The 22,295-nt window shown below is 43.0% G+C and overlaps 1 protein-coding gene across 2 annotated transcripts in view; it reads left to right on the top strand.

The window, feature by feature from the left end:
- Nucleotides 1-22,295, top strand: part of ldlrad3 (low density lipoprotein receptor class A domain containing 3) — a 110,352-nt gene that overhangs the window by 16,685 nt on the left and 71,372 nt on the right. For both annotated transcript variants that reach the window (XM_008281762.1, XM_008281761.1), the window contains exon 2: nucleotides 19,438-19,584. In XM_008281762.1, coding sequence (XP_008279984.1) covers nucleotides 19,438-19,584 — 147 coding nt within the window. The remainder of the gene's footprint in view (nucleotides 1-19,437; nucleotides 19,585-22,295) is intronic.

The raw sequence follows: 22,295 nt of genomic DNA, 5'->3' as shown, positions 1-22,295 counted from the left end.
ACACTGTTGAACGCATGAAGACACGGCAGGGGGAGAAAAAGAAAAATCTGAAAAGAAAAAAAAAACCTCTCCTTTATCAAACAGAGGAGGCAGAGCAGCCTAATAGAAAGTGAGATATCCCGGGGCTGTGAACTCATTGCCCCGGCTGTAATTACCAGTTAGAAAATTTGGTCACCTCGTACTGTCATGACCTTTCTCATCACCATTCATGTCTTTTCCCGTCACGTTGCTTCTGTGTCTAAGTTGGCCTTTTACTGATAGCACATAGACTGGAATCTTATTGGAATGACCTTTAGTTATAACATCAGCTGCCACTGTGAGAACCATTCACACACCTTCTACCTTTTAAACCAAGGCCCCTCCATTTGACTTATTACCATTTTCACTCATTACCATTCGGTTGAGTAGATATTATATTATACAGAGAGACAGAGAGAGAGGGGGGGGAGATAGACACCAGAGAAGAGATAGAGAGTACAGTCAGGGGCCATTGGCACTATTTCCTCTCATCTGCATTCTGTTGAAATAAACATTTTCATTGTATTGCCCCCGTCATTTCCCCTTTACCCCTTTCTCCTTAATGTGTCGTCTCTATCTGGCGTCCCTTTATTTCTTCTCCCGCTCACCTTGTCCTCTCTCTTTCTGTTCCTCTATCGCACTCTTTGCCCCGGTGCATTCGGCAGATATTGTTAATTCCCACTGCTTTTCAACCCCTGCAGTGACTCCATGGCCTGGCTACACAATTAGGAGCTCATTACTTGCTAATACACCGACTAGAAGACAGACAAAGGCAGTCTGTGCCTTTTTTGTTGTGCGCTCCTCGCTTCCATCATTTTATCTCTCTCTCTCCCCAGGCACTTTTTAAGCAAAAAGGGTGCAATTTCTCTTCCTCCTCCTCCTCCTCCTCCTCCTCCTCACTCCTCTCATCATACCCTCCGCTACCGCACATCTCCTCTCCGGTGCATAATGAGTCTGCATGTGTTAAGAAGAATTAATAGTTCAATTTCCATCTCTTAAGCATTGTTTTTATGAAATTATACTCTCAGCCCATACACCTAGCACATTTGGGGCTTTTTTTTTTTTTTGCTCGTCATTTTCCGGCTCATTTAGCGTCTAGACAGTTTGAATGTTTTATAAATTTTGTTTACCTGACTGTCGGCGATGCGTTTTGATCCCTTCGCTTTATGTTTTCTTGCCTTTGTGCTCAGAGCCCCGGGTCTACGACTAAAAAGCGAAACTGAGAAACGGTTTGAGAGCGTCTCGCAGGTGTGACGTGAGGTCAGTCCTGCCAGATTCCCTCTGTGGCACTGTCTGCATCGTTTCTCACTATCCGGCTGGCGCTGCTGAAATGCCAATTTGCTCAGCGGGGGGTCTCGCTGCATAGCGGTGGATGAAGGGTTGGTGCTGTTTACCAGTGTGTTCTGCGACAGTTGACTGCATGATGAAAGAGCGGCAGGGGAGTGTTGACATTTAGTTTTGTGCCGCTTATGGCCAACGTGGGGGATCAGAATTAATGGAATAGATGTTTGTCTGAAAGAGGAAGCTCCTTGCTCAGGAATGATGAAGAAATACAAGATTGTAAGAAGACATTTGTGTGGCGTACTTTTCTTTGTCTATTTTTGTCTGTGTGTGTCAAACAACACTGCTTTGTGTCTACATTTGAGCGGCGAGCAGCTTCCCCACAGTTCCAACATCCAAATCTCATTTTAGACATCGTTCTCCTCCTCCTCATCCTTCCTTCCCTCTCCCGGCCGCTCCTCCTCGCTGTGAAGGTAATCCCAAGGTGATGTTAATAGGCTGGGATTCTGTTGAAATTGCCGCTGTCATCTCTTGGAGGATTAGATGGACAATTGCTTCGCGGAAACCCGAGCCAAGTGGTTAAAAGAAAATTGCAACAAAACAACTTTTCTGAAAGTGCCTTACACTGCCAGCGTGTGAGCAACTCGTAGCGGCGCTGCGCCGGATTTCACACCCTGAATATTCATCTAGCATTGTAATGCGTTTATGTGCTAATCTCCATTTTAATGTAACCGCAGATGGACTCATAAACAACAAAAATAAAGCAATGCTACGGGAGTATAAGCTCAGTGTGATCTGTGATTACAGATTAATAGGAGACCAGTGTGTGACTGATGGAGCCTTATTTAGCCAAGCCGGCCTCTTTTGGCCAGTCATTGTTCCAAAGACTCAAAAGCAGCCTGTTTTATAAAGAAACAGCTGCTAAATTAATACATAATAATAACACAGAGGCTAATGAAACATGAAGTGTTGTGCTCACGTTGCCAGAGAGCTGCGTGTGCAACTTTCTTTATGCTTCCATCAACCTTTATGCATCCATATATAGGAACACTGAAATAGCTTTAGGGAATCAGTTGCAAGAAATAACTTCTTGAACAGGCAGCTCCACTACAAACGTCTACAACAGAAGCCGGCGTGAACCTGTGTAATATCACTTAAATGTAAAATTGCATCACCTCTTAATGATTGCATCACTTCTAAATTGGAGTATTTCCTCTTTTTAACAACTGAAAGAAATTGCGGTAGAAAGACTATATTGATGATGCAGGCCCCAAAGTAGAAACGTAGTGCAACAAATTGAGTGCATTTAGAAAGCCACTGAATCTAAATTGAGTGTGATTTTCCAAGCAGCCTAACTGCCTGTATATGGTTATAAATTGACCAGTTAACAGCAAAAAACTTTCCCAGTGTTGGATCCGCGGGGCTGTGTCTATCTGCATGTCTGCTTCATGGGTCCCCATTAAAACATAATTATCAGAGGAACAAAAAAATCTGATTGAAATCTGAAAGCATAAAGGAAGATTGGTGCCCAACTAAAGTTTCTGGGGAGAAACAGTTGCAGCAATAATCAGGGGTGTAGAATAAGCCACAGTACCACTGATCAGAGCTGCAGTGGCTGTCCTAACATGACGGTGCCTTCTTGCACAACATAGGTCTGATAAACAAGCAAGCCGTCAAGACTCGGCACCGGGGTTTTGGCAATTTGGCGACAAACAGTTTGAAGTCCAAGAAGAAATACTTTGCTTGATCTTTGGCACAAAATTGCAAAGTGAAACCTTTCTAAAGAACATGCAAAGAAGCTTGATGCATATCGAGAGCACATCCTTTGACCAGATGAGATAAATTGAATGGGTCCAGCATGTCTAGACCTGTCCAGGACTACCGCAGTGAATGCATCGACCCGACAGTGAAGCACACAGAGGTGGTGGCAGTGTGATGATACTGGGCTGCATGAGAGCAAAAAGCATCTATCTATGATTTATAGACTACACCTTGGAAGCCTGTGGACAAAAAAAAAGAAAAATACTGGCAGATAAGATGGCTCTCTGTCTCCAAGCTTGGCAGAAGAGGAATAGTCCAGCATTTAAAGCACACTGGCAAAATCACACAAGAGTCTCTAAAGAAGAAAAAGGTGAAAACTGTGACCTGGCCAAGTGTATCACCTGACTGGAATCCAATATAACATCTCAGGGGTATTTTTTGAAGAGAGAGAGAGGCAGAGCAACACAATCCCTTCAGCAAAGAGCCGCTGAAAAATATAGGTTCTGAAAAATAGCGTCTCTTCAGAAATTTGTGGCATCCTCCTGGCCGAGGACGAGGACTGTCTTCAGGAAAAAAAAGGCGGACGTACAAGTATTTGCAATCTCAGTAATGAATTTGCTCTGGTTTTTGTTGCATTGAGTTTCTACTGGACGGCCTGTATTTTGTTAATCTTCCATCTGAGCAAATGCACAACTTAGAAGTAATCTATATGCTGGAAGGTGATGCAAATGCTTTGACATTTACATAATATTGCGCCGGGATCTTCTCACTTCTGTTGTGTACCGCATATGTAGAACAAGTACTTTCTGCAGCTGTGCTCAGAGGAGAGAAACAATCATTTATTTCTCCTCTGACCCACCCATCACCCAGTTTATGTTCCACCCAGTTAAGCCTTTTTGTAAGCGGGTGTGTATTTGAGCATCGTTAAAGCAGATACCATTCGTGGATCATCAGAATTTTTTACATTTTATAACTTGTCTAATAGTTATGTGTTTTATTCTGTCGGTGAAACATGCACACCTGCACGTCCTCTGTTTTTTAAAGCTGGTATTCTCTTTCTCTCTCTTGTCTCTTTGTCTCCCTGCCTCGCTCCGTTCACTCTGGTACTATTTCAGCCCACAGATGCACTATCAATAATGCAGCCTCTTTAACAAGGCTGAAGCTTTTAAGAGGGTTTGTAAAAGCCCCTCCCGTCCCGATGCCACCCAGTCGTTGGGCGGTCACATCCGAGTGGAAAAAATCTTTGATTCCGTTCCGAAACCAGGAATAAATTCGCTGTTAACACACATTTTTATAACTTTCTTTATGTCGTTTTCAAGGCTGTTTCCTCTGAACCTTGCAACTGCTGGAACTCACTTAACGCTGGCAAGCTAAGAAGTCACTGTCTTGCCAGGGATGTAAAGAACTGAGAGCTGACTGCATCGCCGTAGGCGAAAATGAAATGGTTGCTAAAGCAAGAAGGGGAAACACAGCCTCTCTATCACTGTATAAAGTTCACATACTGCCTGAACATATTTTGTTTACATTTTCATGCAGAAAATAGAAAGCTTTTGAGGCAAACCCCAGACAGCCTCGTGCTGCACTGTTAGTGAACTATCTTTTGAGGCAAGACCCATGTGGTGCAGCCTGCTTAATTTTGTGTGGAGCATGTGTGTTTGGATTAGTTACAAGGGGTCTTGAGGAAATAGAGGCTGTTTGTTTATGGATTAATGCTCTCTGAAATCCCAACTAGCCCTCGCTGTCTGTGACATAGCTATAGGAGGTTAGGAAACTTCAATTTACTCGAGCGTATTGACAGACGCAAGACTAGATCCATTGCAAGGGAAAAAAAACAATTTATGTGTGCTGTGTTCGAGATAATGATGATTTTCTAACGTCGCCTTCTTGTTGAAAGAAAAACGTTTCCTCCAGAGGAATGAAGATTTTATAGGAATTTGTTTGGCATATCGGTTTACAGACTGTACTTGATAGTTCTAGTTGGTAAATATGTGCCATTTATTGCACAGGTTGGTCTCAATTTTCTGAGTTTATGCAGCATGTCTCATATTCTTTCCTGCCCGTCTTTTAAATAAAACTGCGATCAAACAACAAACTAGAGTGAGACGCTATAAAAGAGTGCGTTTTGCACATCTGAAGACTTAACGTTCAGTGTTTCTTCCTTAAAGAATTGTCACTTTTTTTCCCTTGAGAGCCAATGTCCTTATTTCATTAAACAGCAAAAAAGTTAAGTCCTCCAAACAACTGCCTCCTGATATTCTGCATGGACGGTAACTAATCCTCCTTCATCCTATAGCAAGGACAAGCTGGTGGTCCATTGTTTGTGTCCCTCCCAGTGCACACAGGAGGATTTGGGATAAAGCCCACCAACAGAGAGCTGACCACTGGTCTGACAATTGGGATATTTTTGGAACGTCCTTGACCGTTTTCATCTTTACCTTTTTTTATGCAGTTGGTCTTTTACAAGTTTATTTTTTTTTCAAACTTTTGCTTGTTTAAAATGCCCTCCAGGGAATAATATTTTGTCTAATATGTTTTTCCCCCACAAAAACACGTTGGATATCCTAACGGAGAGGATTAAAAATACATCTACTCCTTGTTTCTCATCAAAAATTCCACATTCTATGAATATGCAAATACGGAGATGCCTCCAGGCGCAGTGGCGTGCCGCGTCACACCCATGCACTGTAGCGTGGCTGGTCTGATTACAGCCGCTCCAACCAAACATCGCGTTTCAAAGACTAACTTTGATTCTTCGCATATGTGATGCATTTGGTGAGTTCAGCAGGATGAGTGACTCAGGTCCTGTTTTTATTAATTTCCTCAGGATGTTGTCGTATGTGCAGTGAGATAATTGTGTCATTGGCTGTACAGACGAAACGTGTCTGCCTTTCAACTAGTATATTGAAAGCCGTGTGAAATGAGGAGAAAGCAGGATATTACTACACCAGTGACTAGTGGTGTGGGAGGATTGTCAGACATTATTTTGTTCTCTTCGGCAGCAACCATGCTGCTTTTGTTTAACTTTATTGCTCAGTATGCCTCCTCCGCTTTGTCTATATCTCTCTCTGGCTGTGTGCATATGCGCGGTAACCCGACGCACATTAAACCGAGGAGATAGCGTGAATATAGGAGACATTTACATCGCACAGGAATCCGCTCTGCTTCGGTGTCAAACACTGACAAGGAGATTTGGAAAAGTGGTAAATCAGCAATTGTTGTACCAATAAACATCCTCTGCCTCGAAAGCAGCTAACCTTGATCTATCTGTTTACGTGTGTTTGTACAAAATGATCCTAAGAAACAATGTCGGGGATATAAACAGCGAGAGACAGAGGACAGTGCAGTTTTTAATTATTCATTGGAAGGTATAAATAAATGGCTGCACCCTTGTGTGTGATGGAGGTGGCCCAGGTCTCTCTGCAACCTCTTATCCGCACCAGCAGCGGAGGTACGAACAGCAATGGCTGTAGTGCGTATAAACCCAATTGCGAAATTGCTTTTTCAAATTTGTTTATCAGCGTTGTTGCACTCTCACCGCATCAGCACCCTCTTAATGTGCATTCACATTAATTATATAACGCAGATAAAGTTTAGCATTAAAGCCCAATGTGAAAGCTGAGATACAGTACAGATAAGAGATTTGGGAAAAAAAAAAAAAAAACAAGCACTTGAGGGCTACATTAGCGCTCTTCTTATTTTCAATATTGCCGCCGTAATCATCTCATTTGCTTTCAGTTAAGAAGTTTTAGATATCCCACGGTGACCTGTGTTGTTCAAGCCGAATCCTCATCAGTAGAAAAGCGCGTTACAGATTAACTGCGCAATTAACTTCCGCTGTGTGGCTGTTTTCAGTAAACAAAGCGAGCGACGGTGATCCGACGAGAAGTTGAGACGTCTCAGTTACTCCCCCTAAAAAGCCTGCAACTTTAGATTTGATTAAAAAACGACACGCCACGCTGCCTCGGAGCTCTGTCACATACTCGATAATAACGATAATCGGGATTACGTAACGAAACTGTACGCTCACAACCATCGCCCCGTATGAAGATATCCAGCGTACCAGAGGCAAAGACGACTCTTGCTGGAGAACAAGAGGGTCCATTTACGACTAAGTGTGCTGTTTTCACTGATAAAAGTACATATTTTTATTTCAACTTGAGCAGCAATGTTATGTAAAAACACTTCTGATAACAGGATGGGATGCTTTTTACCCAGACAGCTGCCGTTGCGTTGGTTTTATTAGGATTTGTAGAGCTGCTTTTTATTCTAACCCACTCTACCTGCTGTGTTTTTCAAAAGCGGCGAATGAATTATCACCTCCAAATATGTGCTTTCTACAACAGGGTATTTGTTTAAAACCTGTCTGGTTGTAGGATTATTCATGTTTACGACCCCTTTTTGTGGAAGCGCTGCAGGTATCACCGTTGCCGTGTCCCCTTTGCTGGTTTAACAGAATGGATGGTCAGAACCGTGAACGTCGTAAAATCGATATAAAAGTTGGAAACAAATCCGCAACATTTCCCTGAAGGACAAAGTTGTGTTTAGCTCTCGAAAATCTGTGATGTAGATGTACGATATCAGAAAGAATGTGGAGCAAGGAAGATGTTAGCTGTTCTGACCTCTCGCATCCACGTTGCTCTGCTCGGGGAACAACAGAAGACTGACTCACATCAGCTCGACTGTTTGCTCTCCTGTGAGGAAGTCTTATTTTTGGGTTGCGCTACATATTAAAAGCAACGGTACAAGAGGTGGCCTACATGTGGAGTAAACCACCACAAAGTCAACACGAGCGTGGGATTTAACACGTGACAATATAGAGCTTGTGCGTTAGTTGAGACAGGCGTGGAGTCAGGGCGTCACAAGGCCCTTTCTGAGTCCAGCCCACCCACTTAGCGTGCTTTATAACTGAGGCAGCGTTCGTTCATCTCATCGCGTCGCTGCTACACCAGCCTCTACAGATTGACACAGATCAGGTGGACACAAGTGCTCGACACAGACGAGGTTCAGGCAAAAGGCAGATTTGTTACCGGTCGGGGTTCGTTACACGGGAGGTCAGTCAAACAGGCAGAGGCAAAAGGCAAGGTCAAAAACAGAAGCGAGGTCGTAACAAAGCAGACTATGACTATGAAGAACGCTAGAACGAAGACTGTGAAGTGCGACGAACTGGCAACGAGACAGTGAGACACACAAGGTAATATACACGAGGTAATGAGGGGAGATGGGAAACAGGTGAGGGAAAGCCAGCAGGGAGCAGGTGTGACGAGACGGGTGCAGGAAGTAAATGTAGGACAGAGACAACCGGTTTGTGATTTCAAAATAAAACAGGAAAGACAAGACATAGAATGTGCACACAAAACAGAAACTTGACAGACATGACATCTTCCTCCCCAACCACCCCTCTTTTTTAAAACGGTTCAATTTTATAACCATCTATTAAATAACTAATCATTCTCACTCAACCGGTCGAGGCAGGTGGCCGCCCTTCCTGAACCTGGTTCTGTCTGAGGTTTATTTTTTTGGTTCTTTCCCTCCGTTGCCAACCACTTGCTCAGAGTGACTCCAAAGGCAACTTTGGATTGCTGGATTCTCTGTTTGAATTTGTATGGTCTTCACCGTACCATGTTAAGCGCTATATGATGACATATGTTGTAAACGGCGCTATACAAATAAAAATGAATTGAAAATTGAATTGGTTGTTTCCCATATCGTGGGACTGTAGGATGCAGATGGTTCATTATTGTACCTTGGAGCTGTGAAATCTGGATTCTGTACAGTGAGTGCCATTTAAGTCAGTCTCCTTGTTCTTGTGTTTATACTGTATTTATTTGAATATTGTGAATTTAAGGCTCTGTCGGGGAGGTTGTGATCTCAGGGACTATCTCTGTCATACTTGCTCAGATTGTTTCAGAGCATCACTCGAGCTGCAGAGTCACCGCCAAACTCAAATGCATGTGATCCCAAAATGTCCTGTCTGAAATGAGAATGCAGCTTTGTGCGTACATCAGATACACTCCATATGCAAGTGCAATACTGTGTATGAATTTGTCTGAAATCTTAGAGGCCCTAATGGGTTATTAAACGCCAGTTATACACTCACAAATGTACTTTTCAAGTTGCTTGTGCTCAGTAATTTATTATTGCTGATTATTTTTAAGAAATTTTTTTTTTGCTTGCTGGTGATTATTCTGAATTTGTGCAATGAATCATAAAATCCCTGAGAGCAGCAGCGGTACGTCCACCTCCTTCATGCAGTGGATTTTTAAAGCTTATACCCATTTCCTCCCAAGTGTAAGAACTTTTAATTTGCAGCGTTTAATCTAGTTTCATGCTTATATTTAGTTCATTCCCATTTTCTCCATTTTTTTTTTTACTGTTTCTTTCTTTTGGAGAACTGTAGAGTGTGTGTACACTATTACCCACTGATCAAAATCCTGTGTGTGTTCAATGAAGGAACGGATATCCCTAAAGTTTGTGCTTACAATAAAGGCTTTCACAAAGATGCTGTTATGCCCCGGTCAAGGGGAACCTTTGACACAACATGGACTTGTGCTCCCCCAGTCTTTCCACTCCAAGAAAGGCCAGCAACCAGTATGCCAAGTTCAAAAAGAGCAGTTTTTTATTTCCTTCAGAGGGAGACACGTGCCAACACAATAAACAAAAATACTCTAAATTAACCCTAGTTTCCCTAAACAAAAGAAAATCTTACCTACCACCTATGATAATCAAAAACAGGAGAAAAAGGGCTTCCCCATCCTACTACTGCTGTTTACACTAATTTACAGGTTTTCACAAAGTTCACAATAATCCACAGACTACTAACTAACAACTCCTGCTGCTGCATCCTCCTACAACACAGACAACAAAGATGTGGCATGCTGACGAGTCTTGGTGAGGCTGGAGAGGTGAGGAGACAGAGTGCAGTTGGTGGGCTGTTCAAATAGTTTAGGGTCCGCCCCCTGACCAATCGTGTGGCAGGAATCAGGCGAGGCAGCCAATCAGCGGACACCACCTGCTCCTAATTCACTCATTCACAAACCACAAACACACTAAGGAGCAAAACACAGGCAAAATACTACAAATAACTCACAGGGTCTTAGCAATACATGTGAAGTGACCGTACATATCCCACACATATGCTCCATGAGCACTCATCTTTTGTTGTAGCTACTAGAGTAGCCAATGTACATGCACAAATGGTCTTTTTTCTTTTATTTCGGTGCATTGACGGTAAGCAAGAATTATTTGCCTTTCCCGGCTTTTGCACATTTTAAACGTCGAATAAAGTGCTTGTGTTTCGCATTGTCTGCATTTTGTGTATAATATACGTGTCGCTGTGAACTCCTCTCACATTTAAATTTAATTTTAATTTAACTGCGGGTTTTGCTGTATTACTCATTTAGCTTTATTGTCAATCCCTCATTTAGCTTTTGTTGCCAACTGACACTGCAAACGTAGTAACTACAGAGCAGGTTGGGAAGCCAGCGACACCTCACCCGAAACAAATGCATTCACGGAACAGATTCGCCCTCAGAGGCTGCAAACGGCTGAACAGCAGCTGAAAGAGGCCGAAGCCTAACTGTAGCTGGTTTCATATTATTCTGGCATGCTGTCTATTTCCATGCATGACTGCCCTTTTTCTCTATCTCAGCCCATTACGGCTCGCTTGCTCTGTTGCACTGTGCTTATGCTGCCCTGCCTGTGTGTCTGTCTGTCTGTAGGGTGCCTTTAATTGATGCAGACCAGGTTCTTTACACTTGTGCTTATTTATACTCGACGCTTCAGTGAGCCAAAGGAAAAGGATGGAGAATCTTTTCCTCTCTCTGGGAAGTCCTCCCTCTCTCTGCACCACACAATGAAAGAGGCAGCCAAATCACCTCCACCTCCCGCTGCGCCTCCGAGCCTGCAGTTTGTATAGCCGGCCCATTAAGAGTCATGTGTAATTGAAAAATAAGTTTCTATCCTTGAAGCTGAAAAAGCCAGCTTTCGTTCAGTGCTAGGCTGTATTGATTCGCTCCTCCCTTATCCTCCAACACAAGCAGACCTTGCCGTCCATGTTTGTATTGACATTATCAGGCTGTAATGTAAGTTGGCGTGCTCTTTTTCAGCTTCAAAGAGAATTTTCACATAATTCACTTGAGATAGTTTTTTACCCAGCATGGCGCATTACTGAGGATAAAAAGCTTACATTCAGGGATGGTTGATGAGAATGCGGGATTATTTCTAAGGACAAAACTTTTCTCTCTCTCTCTCTGTCTCTGGAAAGCTCAACAACTGCCCTCTGTAAACATTTTATTCTGATGCGTCTCTCACAGCCTCGGTGTTACTTTCACTTTCGCTCTGGCTTACAAAGTATACAGAGTAAGCCCAATCAATTCTCTGGTGCTGTTTCAATTCGAGGCTCAACCTTTTACCCATGACTGATCAATGCGGGTCAGATATCTAAGCCTGCCGAGGAAGATGGGGTTGAAGCAGTAAGAGCCAAGCCAATAGTCATCTCAGTTATAGATTTATATCACTGACCTTTCATGTGCAGAGCGCAGGGAATAGAACTTGCTTTGGGCGGCTATTACTTGCAATCCGAGGGTGGAAAATGATGTTACTGTCCACCTCTCTGTTTCTCTTTTATTACACTCCAACCTTTTTCTTCCATGATTGTTCCATGTAAGTCTTGTCCACTCGGATCTGGATCTTCCCCTCTCATTTTCTCTTAGGCCACCTCTCCTTAGTTAGACGACAGTGTTTACATCCAGCACTGAGCTGGTTAATTCCATGCTACCTCTTTTCACATGTCTCCCTCCACCAGACAGTACTTTCCTCCTCCAGCTCCCTGTTGGGTATTGCAGCAGTATTCACTGTGGTATTTCTAATAGCAAAGGTCTAGACACGCCCACAGGGTCTTACAGGGGATGGGAGACTATCTATATGCTTTAAGGTTTTAATAACTTTTCAATAGCTACTGTCAAGAGTGATATAGATTTTATTACCAAATGAGCTGTCCAATGTTAGGGCTTCATACTGACATTTGCTGTGAAAATATTCATAAGACCCGGAAGACACTGGCGGATGTGGGTGGCTGGACCTGTCTTTGCATATTCAGAGAATTGCTTGGGGTGCACTGAAGTCTCCAGGCTGCCATTTCCAGAATCATTATGTATGAAGGGTACCCATGGAAAGTCTTGGAATGAAAGCTGGACGCTTGCCATTTATGCATTGACCTGATTTTTGCTTGTTCGAATGGGCAACAGTGGTCAAAGATATTGAATAATTGACAACCCTTTTAGGGGAGAGTGGTTACATGTTTCCCAGATCTTTCCAGTTCCTTTCCCACGACATTTAAATTTCATCTTTTTTTTTTTTGCATGTGGAATTATTTTGATTTGTTTCTTCACTTGTGACATTTGCCAAGGTCAAACTTAACCCGTCTATCCCTATTTGTCGATTTGTTTTTAAAATGCTTACTTTTATTCACCCCGGAGCCCTGTGTGCATCCCTGGTGCCTGACAAAGTGCATCTCTTCGCTTATAAAACTTGCATAAACCCCCGATGGGCAAAACTTCCATTGTTTACGTCCATGTTTGCTGCCTTGCGGTCTTTTTCCTCCTTGTCATTGCAGGTGTGTTTCTGTGTTTATTTGACCGTTGCTGCAGAGATCGTCAGGCAGCTAGCGGGAATGTATTTTGCATCTTCATCAACAAAATGATGACCTACTGCTAAAAACTAGACCACTACGGCTGCTAGAGGTCAAAAACTCCCGGAGGTACCACAGAATGATGTATGTGCAGAGTTTTACACTTGAACAAATTCTGCTGAGCAAGTTTCTCCGTAACTCTTAGTTTAAGGTGTGTACACTGACGGTCAAAAGTTGTCGAACAAACACATTTTTCCTATTTTTTTCAGGCAGTAAGGCAGCGAAGAGTTTGAAATGGTGCAACGGTATGACGTAATTTTAAAAAAATATACGCAAATTTCATAGAAAACACCACTTTTCTCAGGAATGAAGAAATTAAAGGTGAATAAAAGTCATTCCTACAGGTAGCCTGACTTAGTGTGGAAGCAAACTCTCTGAAGAACTACTAGGACAATACTGTGCTGCAGAACCAGTAATGATTAAACAGAAGACGAGTCAGTCAGAGGTTTATCCAAGAGCAAGGCAGTGGTCCGAAACATTAGAAGAATAGAACTAGATGGAAGGTTTCAAATGAGGGAAGAATAACACAGTCCTCAGACTTGCTTGCTGTTTTGGGATGAACTGCACAAGAGGTTCTAAATTGGGATGAACTTCCCCCAACGATGTTTCATTTCTATTGTGGAATAAATGCAGTGAGTGCTGCTGAATAAGTCATCAATTCAGATCAAATGTAAAGATTTGATGGTTCCTTTAAGAGACAAAACTTAGTTTGTTCTAGAGTATGCTAAGACATCACACCATAGATATGTGTAATAAAGGCTCGATGTCTCGTCCAGCCAATGGAATCGCACGGCCACACTGGCGGCCATCTTGGTACAGTCAGCTCGCTCACCCATAACATTGTGTTGTAGTGGTGCATGTACTTTTTAAATAACCATAACTTGCTCAATTTTCTACCGATTTTCAAACAGTTTGGTTTGTTATAAACATCAGAGGTGTAGTTAGAACACTGCACTTACAAATAATTATGTTACACTGTCACGGCATTGCAACAATTAGTATTTTAATTAATTTGTATTTTATTTGTATTTTTGTAATTTGAATTGTAGCCTCGTTAATAACGTTTGTAAGAAACCAAACCCAGCGAGATAAGAGTATTTACGTTTGTGCAGATCACTCACCTTCCTTCACAGGTTCCGCCAGAGAGCTTCCCCGCATCAAGATGGCCGAAGGGTGATCCCATCCGAAACGCCGCCTTAAGACATCCAGCCTTTATTATACATATCTCTGCATTACACCATGTACATTTCAGTAACAATTTTAAAAAATGGAGGTGTTTGAAACCTTTTGACTGGTAGTGAATGTATGAGCATGATTTTGTGGCATCACAACAGATAAGAAGTACGCGTAACTCACACAAAAGTGATGGAAAAACTTTTCCTTTAGCACATTGAGTGAAGTAGACCACATATTGTGTTCTGCAGTCTAACTTTTGAAACAAACATATTTACACATTTCTAGATCTGGATTTGTAATGAGAGCGAGGAGGTAATTTTAAGAGTCTTGAACAAGGTAATTGTTCATTCTTCCGCTAACCCAAAAAACCAGAGTAGCTCATTTTGCATGTCACTTCTGACTCAACAAGAAACAATGAAAGATTACATTAGGGATGACTTTGGCTTTAGAAACTTCTGCAACAATATTCCCGATCTAATATCCGTATTATTCAGAACCACTGGGAAATTAAGCCCGTGTTTATGCTGGGAGTTCATTTTTATTTCAAATTATAATTGAGGTAAGAGAGGTGCACTCTATAAAGAGCACCGGCAACTGCAGCTGCGAGACGGGGAGGGAGGAATCTCACCCGGAGTGAACCGCTGAAACTTCACGGAAGTTGTGCAAACTTAAAATGTAAAATGCTAATTTTTAAAAAAAAGTATCCAGTGATGTCTCCACACACTATGATTTAACAGTGTAAATGGGGCCTTAGTGGACACAGGCGCCGGGGCAAGGTGGGAGAGGATGGGGAGGCAGACGACGGGTGAGCAGAGGCAAGCGTAGTATAGTCAATATTTACTCTGAGTAATTGGTCTACACTTCCCTCAGCAAGATACACAGACGTCCAGCGTCATCCCTTCCTTATCTCCTTCTGTTCCCCCTCACACACCCGCTGCGTGATTATAGTTGTTCGCTGCAGTGTTGTGCAACTGTGCATAATGCCCTGAGCCATGCACAACATAATAGTTAAAAGCATATGGAATGAAGGATCGAGGGCGCAGCGTATGGGCGCGCTTCTGTCCATTAAAATTCTCCGGGTCACCTTGGGAGTGTTGCAGTGTCCACAGTAGTGAGTTGTTATTGTGTTTCTCTCGCAGCGACATCTGTAATGAGCTGCGTAGCCGCACTTGCCGCGGTAATGAGGTGGACTAGTTCGTTACCTCGGTGGTAAACCGCTGCAAGTAGTCAAGCTTATTACCGCATCGATAGAACGACAAGGGCGTCGGGATGAGATGCGCTGAGCTCGCCAAAAGATTGACTCACAACCTGGATTTGAGAAGCGCCGCCTGGAAAAGGTTTGATATTGGCAGCGTTTGAGGCTCATGGGACGAGATGAGCTGTCTGTCAACCTTCTTCCTTCATTGCTCTTTTTGGCCATCTCTCAAACCCACGCAGACACAAACACACACACACACGGCAACAACACACAGTCCTCTCTCTTGCCTTTCATGCTCTCAAAGAAACTTTCCAATTAACCCGGTGTCTCTGCGAGCCAGCCCTTTGAAGTCATTATACACGGTTCCCTCCTACACTCCTCCAGCGCGGCCCTGAATGGACTTTTTCTGTCGCGTTTTGTTGTCTTGTGTTGTCAGCGTCGAGTGGCCCTAATCACGCTCATTGTGCAAATTGGTGGATCTGAGAACGCTGACAAAAGCTGCTAAGAGATCTAAAACACTCTACAGTATAAGGAGCAGGGCTGCAATATAAAGAACGGCTCCGATAAACAAAGAGTGCGGCTTGCAGGATTCGCAGTGTTTACCTTTCGATTGTGCCTCGAACTTCATCCTTATCAGTCAAGTTCAGATCAGTCGAAGCGCAGCAGCAGCAACGCATATCTAAAATACAGTATGTCAACAAGAGATTTCATTTTGTGATAAGATGATTGTTAACCGAACGTTTTAATTTGTTATACTTTGCTCGTGCTGTTTTTCCATGAAATATATTTAATACATTTTCAGATTTTTTATTTATTTATTTTTTTTGAATAACACATGCTTTTCCATTTGTGGTTTGGGAAAAATACCGCTCTCTTTGTTTACCTCTTCAGATGTGTCTGTGTACCGCTCCCCCATCAGTTTTCTCACATGTTTGCGTGAGTCCCTTTGTCAAAAAGAGCCGGACAGACAAGCAATCGAGGCCAAGAGCCCCAAGAGACCGTCTGAAGACAGCGGTGTTTTATCAAGCAGATAAAAAAAAAAGAAGACATTGGGCAGTTTCCAAACATCCCTGGATGAGGGTTTGGTAGGAGTGAGAAGCTTTGGCAATTTCTGATCAGATTGAGATTGTTGGGGTTGGGTTTGATTTAATATTGATTCTTAATCCATAATGATGTTGACTCAATGAAAAGAAAAGCAATACGAAGACAATCTGAGATGTTCTTGTTCGTTAGATGATAGTAAAAGAAGCAGGTTCTCTGTCTGTCATCAGGAGGTTCAGATTAGAGAACATCTAATGTTCTGTGTTCTCCAGACAGGAAGAACCTCCCAAGATTCTTCAAAATAAAGTGAAGTTGTTGAAACTAGCGTCACTTTTACAGGAATGTCCAGCGTCAGCCTTCCTACGATTGACAATCATAACATAAAACAGTTGAGGTAAACAACATTGATATTTCGTAACTACTTCGATAGTGAGCCATTGGTGTGAGAAATACTCAAATCCTTTACTCAAGTAAAAGAACTAATACCACACTGTAAAAGTACTGCTTTGAAAAGTAAAAGTACGTCAGTAAAATCAGGAAAATGTTCTATGGTATTAAAAATAAACATGAAAAATGGCTGCTGTGACTGTTTCAATGTATTTTAGTATATTATATAATTAGATTATTAGTACTCATGCATTGATGTAGTTAAAGAAAGGATTTTACTGTTGGAGTTTACCCCTCAAAGAATCACAGTACTGACTGAATCAGAACTGTTAGAATACACAACCCTAGACAACAACAGTAGTCCTGCAGTGTCTTCAGGAGGATATTGTGTTCTGTTACACTGCAAAAAAATGTTCAGGAATGGATTATAGGAACATGACGAAGAGTTCAACTTGTCACCTTGACCTCCAAATCCAAGCTTGGTGGTTAGCACCATCGCCTCGCAGCTAGAAGGTCACCGGTTCACATCCCGGTGAGGACGCCTGGGATCTTTCAGCGTGGAATTTGAATGTTCTCCCCGTGTAGCGTGGGTTCTCTCCGGGTTCTCGGGCTTCCTCCAACAGTCCAAAAACATGTTGAGGTTAATTGGTGATTCTAAATTGTTCGTAGGTGTGAATGTGAGTGTGCTTGGTTGTTTGTCTCTCTATGTAGCTCTGTGATAGACTGGTCACCTGTCCAGGTGAACCTGCCTTCACCCTGAGTCAGCTGGGATAGACTCCAGCCCACCTTGACCCTAGTGAGGATTAAGCGGTGTATAGATAATGGATGGATGGATGGATGGATGGATGGATGGATGGATTTCCCACCTAACAACTCATAAAGAATCAGTCGCTAACGTCTCGTTAGCTGATTCCACCGGACACCTTCAGAGGTCTTGTGGAGTCCAGGCCTCGACAAATCAGAGCTTTTTTGGCAGCGGTAAAGAGGACCTTCACTATATTAGGCAGGTTGTTTTAATGCTGTGACTGATCGGTGTATGTTTTGGCTCTTATTCCTCTTCATACGTGCCAAACCGCTGATTGTCCTTTGCTCAGTGAGCTGCAAATGAAACATAGCTGATTGTTAAGCCAACTGGTTCGGATGATTTGATTGCCGGACTAATAGAAAAAAGCAGGAACAAGGTGTGTGAGAGGAGGCAGGTGGTTTGTACAGTAAAGACAACAACTACAATGAGACTCTTGTATATGTGTGCAGCTTCATAGATTCTTGTTTCCACCCACACCTTCTGCTCGTATATCCGAGAACCTTCGAAACTGTGAAGTGCTGTCCACATGAAGGGTTCTCTGCAACGTCACTTGGGTCTAGTGTGTTTCTTTATGCCAAAATATAAGAAGAATCAATCACAAGAGCGCTGCTGTTTCTTTTACTTTTGTGAAGAAGTCAAAATAATAAAAAAAAACACTTACAGTTGAATGAGTGCGATGAATATTGAGAGAAATCACAGTATGAATGCTTTCCTGCGCTCATGAACTACAAGAGCTCGCTGTCTTTATCCTTCAGCGTCTTGTTTCTATATTGCGAGAGACAAAAGAGGGGTTTGCGTCATCCCCGCCGAGGATCAGAAGGGTCGTGCTGCCTCATTTAGGAGAGGATCTATATGTGGTTTCCAGTACCTGCTGCGGTAAAAGGGCAGTGAGGGAAGGATGACGTAAGAACAGACCGATGTGTCAGTTTCTCAGCTGGGTTCTCGGAGGCCGGCTACATCTTCTGAGCGAATATCAACTAACCGTGGCGAATAAATGTGAGCGCTGGTTATGAATTCGTAAAAGCTCAAAAGTCAAAGATTTCACCGCGTGTGTCTAAGTGCAACAGATCAAGTGGTTAAAAGAGCTGCGTGTCTCTGTAATGATTAATTTTAGGAAACAAACCCTGCTCCCTCTGCAAAAGCGAATTAATTTATCTGATTTATTTTTGAAACCTTGAAAGAACAGAAGCGCCATCTACTCTTTGAACATCACTGCAGCGGGATGTTTAATCTCCGCGCGGCATCTCGAGGAAAAAAAATGAGGAAATTTTGGAGGCACTGATGTGAGTTGTGACCATTCTATATTTAATATTTTTTCATCTTTTTTCTTATCATTGTTCTCCGCAATCGGAGTCAAAACAAGAGAGGATCGGTCGTGTCGATTAAGGTGTAAAGGTTTGAGCTTCTTCTTGTTTTTTTTGTTTTTTTGCAGCAGGTGCAGCTTCTGCATTCTCTCGCTCTCAAGTGTAATGAAGTTGCCTGCCAGCTGAACCCAGTTTCGGCGCAGCAGCATAAAAGTCGGTCTGTCCGGGGCTCCTCATTACTGCAACATAGTTTTGTTTACGAGCTAAACTGCTCACCGCAAAGTGTCAAACCTCAGCCAAAAGGCCATGTTTCACATTCCAGCCCATTATACTGCAGCTGCACTGCGTCAACTCGAAATGCCCTAAACTAGTCCTGGGCGCATGTTCTGTGCTGAATATGTTCATTTGCGGTGTGTGTGTGTGTGTGTGTGTGTGTGTGTGCATATCTCTGTCTCAGGTGTAAATATGTGCTTTGTGTCTATATGAGCGTTCTGTATCCTTATCTTCTCGATTGTGATATTGCCCGGCGCAAACAGTGACGCTTTCGCCCACGATACTGTTAACACCGAATGACCTCTTTCGCTTTTGTATTCATGAGACCGTCGTCTGTTTATTTGCCCTCAGATTGATGCGGCTTTTTTTTTTTTTGCATCGAGCAACTGCCTCCGATGGTTTTTCTATCTTAAGAGATAATAACCGTCTTGCATATATTGACTGCGGTGATGAAGAAAAAAAAAGTAATAGTTTCTCTCTTGTCATGCTTCCTTTTATCAATCAGAGAGCCAGCTGCTTCCGGGGAACAACTTCACCACCGAGTGCAACACCCCTGGAAACTTCATGTGCGGAGATGGGAAGTGCGTCCCGGGCGGGTGGCAGTGTAACGGATTACCCGACTGCCTCGACAAGAGCGACGAGAAAGGCTGTCGTAAGTTCCACATTATCAAATCCCCCCCCCCACCCTTTTTTTTATTTTTTTTTAGCCACTAACTCTGCCTTGAAGCAACGGAGCCAGATTGCCTATTTAGAGTCACGTCATGTCTTCTAAACTCCTGAACTCTTCTTGCTATCCAGCATTGCAGCGGTACTTCTTCTCCCTTCTCTATTCATAGAGCCATAAGGGCCATTTAAACCTAATTTTCTGCCAACTTAAATGAACTTCCCTCCTCAATCCTCCAGTCGTTCTCTCCGCCACCGTGCACCCGGCCTCCTCCTGTTCCAGACCCACGGCCCCGGTTTAGCACCAGGGCAAAACTTAATACCATCAAAGCAGAGGCCGATTACTTCTGTGTGCAGGAATAGTGGCGCATACATAATTCTACTGTAAGGCTACAGTAATAGCTCAGTTTTGATCCTCACATTTAGTTGGCTTTGATCTTTCTGGTCTGCTGCTCCTCCTTTTTCTCCCTCCCGTCTCAGCCGGAGCTGCACACAAAGATGGGATTGCTGATGAAGATTGACTTTGAGGCTCTGCCACACTAAATGGAACCCCCCCCTCTCCCCATCTCCGTATATATATTCATCTCTCTAAACGTCTCACACTTTTTCTCTCTCTCTCTCTCTCCTCTCTGCGCCTTCCCAATTTATCTCATCTGATGATTTTTGGCTTTTGGCTTGTAATTTGCTTCGCAGAGGCTTGTTTTCAATTAGAAACGCATAAACCTCTTCTCGCTGCAGATTCTTATTTTGTCTGACCCGCTCTCCGCCGGAAAGGAAATTCACATATGGCTCGTCCTCCGTGCTGTCGCCTCTCTTCATTTTCTTCTTTTCTCGTCCTCGAGCAGCCGCTTCTCTCCTGATGGCAGCTCTGGGAACAGGCAGACAAAGTTGTGTCCCAGGGCGTAAGCACAGACACACACACACAGCGAAACTTTGGAGTCATCAATCATCTTAGTTTGCAATGTCTCGGTAATTTAACTCATACGTATGTAGGGATTTTAATGAATTTCGTGGTATTAGACTAGGCTTTTCCGCATGATGTATTTGCCGACAGTCTGTTGCATTAACGAACCACCTTCACGTACAGGTTCGTGCCCCAGATTCTCATCACTCGGTTGACCTTAAACTGTCAGCGACTGTCAGACCTGGGAGAACAGTATTGAGACGCACTGAATCATTTTAAGATATATCCGTTGTTGTTTTTTATCTAATCATGCAGTTCATGTTAAGGTTAAAGTGCACAAATTCAATTCTTTGCAGCCACTATCACTTAAACCTACAAGCAAGCTCGACTTTTTTTTTTTCTTCCCTTCTCCGTCTGCTGTCGACACTGTGTACTGTATGCTGCTAAAGATAAAAGCAAGTTATCAGAAGGCATCACACTCAGCCTGCCTCAGTTGTCAGAGGACTATTTGTGTTTGTTGTCGACATCTACATTATCTGCTCTGGCGTAAGTGGGCCTTATTATCCTCAAATAGATGGCTAGTTGTCAGTCGATATCTTCGGCGACAGCTTCACAAAAATCCCCAGATAAACCTCTCCCGCTCCATTAGGACTCTGCAGAGACAGGCAGACAGACAGACGGATGGAGGGAGGGGAATCGAGGGAGTAAGGCAAGTAGAAAGGGGGGCAGAAAGGAGGACTCATTATGGTGGCTTCAGCAGCGGTTTTGTCTTTGTGTGTGTGTGTGTGTGTGTGTGTGTGTGTTATCTGAAGAAAACACAATGCCTGGAAACTTTGAGACTGCAGTGCTGGATTTCTCAGCAAGTAGAATCATAATTAGTCACCCCCCTCTAAGAAAACACACACACACACACTCACTGTTATGTATATATTTAACACAGGGGAATGGTAGATTTGCTATCGTGAAAGACAGTTTGTTGACTTAGCTTACTCTCCTTATGTCAGTGAGCTCCACAAATAGTGGGTTTGAATGCAGGCTCCTCAGAAAACCCGCTTTAATTTGTAGTGAAATATTCCTATCAGACTTACCTTTACATAACCAGAAATCACAGCGAGTATCTGATGCTGTCTTCTGCAATCACAGTCATTACCACGGAGCCAGAGCAGTGTTGACCACTGCAGGATATTACATTTCCTCCCGTTTTGTAATATGAGCGGATGGCTTCTGTCAGGAAGTGTCCACTTCCATGTGCTTTAATTGTTCTTCTGTGTGAATTTTGCATTGTTTCTTTGATCGCTTTTAAACCCGTGCAATAGCAAGTAGTTTTTTTTTAGCAAACGTCTCTCTCCGTCTGCCTGTCTGTGTGCGCTTTGCATGCATGCATACATACGCAGTGACGGTGTAGGTATAATGTGCCAACGTATAAAATCCTCTGGTACATTTTTTAGCCCAGACCGGTGCCTATTTTTACCACATGCATTTGCACCAGAAGACAGCTGTAGTTAAAGAGTAGATCCCCTGTAAGCCCACGCTGCTCAGCTAGCAGATTGTGCTGATGTGGATGTCTCAGATCCGAGGAATACTTATTCAGCGCCTGAGGTAAAGGTCATATGTGGTGACATCTCCCTGGTGCCTCATTAATGAGAATTTTGTTTTTGAAAAACCGTGTAGCTCAGGGGGGGAAACACAAAGGAGAACAAATCAGTTTTGACTCCTACAAATAGCTTGGTTTAGCATGTAAACAGCAATTTAATTCTGAATCTACATGAAACTGGAAAAACTTAAACACTTGTTCT

Source organism: Stegastes partitus, unplaced genomic scaffold, assembly GCF_000690725.1.
Source record: "Stegastes partitus isolate 25-593 unplaced genomic scaffold, Stegastes_partitus-1.0.2 Scaffold243, whole genome shotgun sequence".
NCBI classification, from domain to species: Eukaryota; Metazoa; Chordata; class Actinopteri; family Pomacentridae; genus Stegastes; species Stegastes partitus.
Note: the sequence above shows the minus strand (reverse complement) of the source record. Positions and strands in the feature narration are given on the sequence as shown.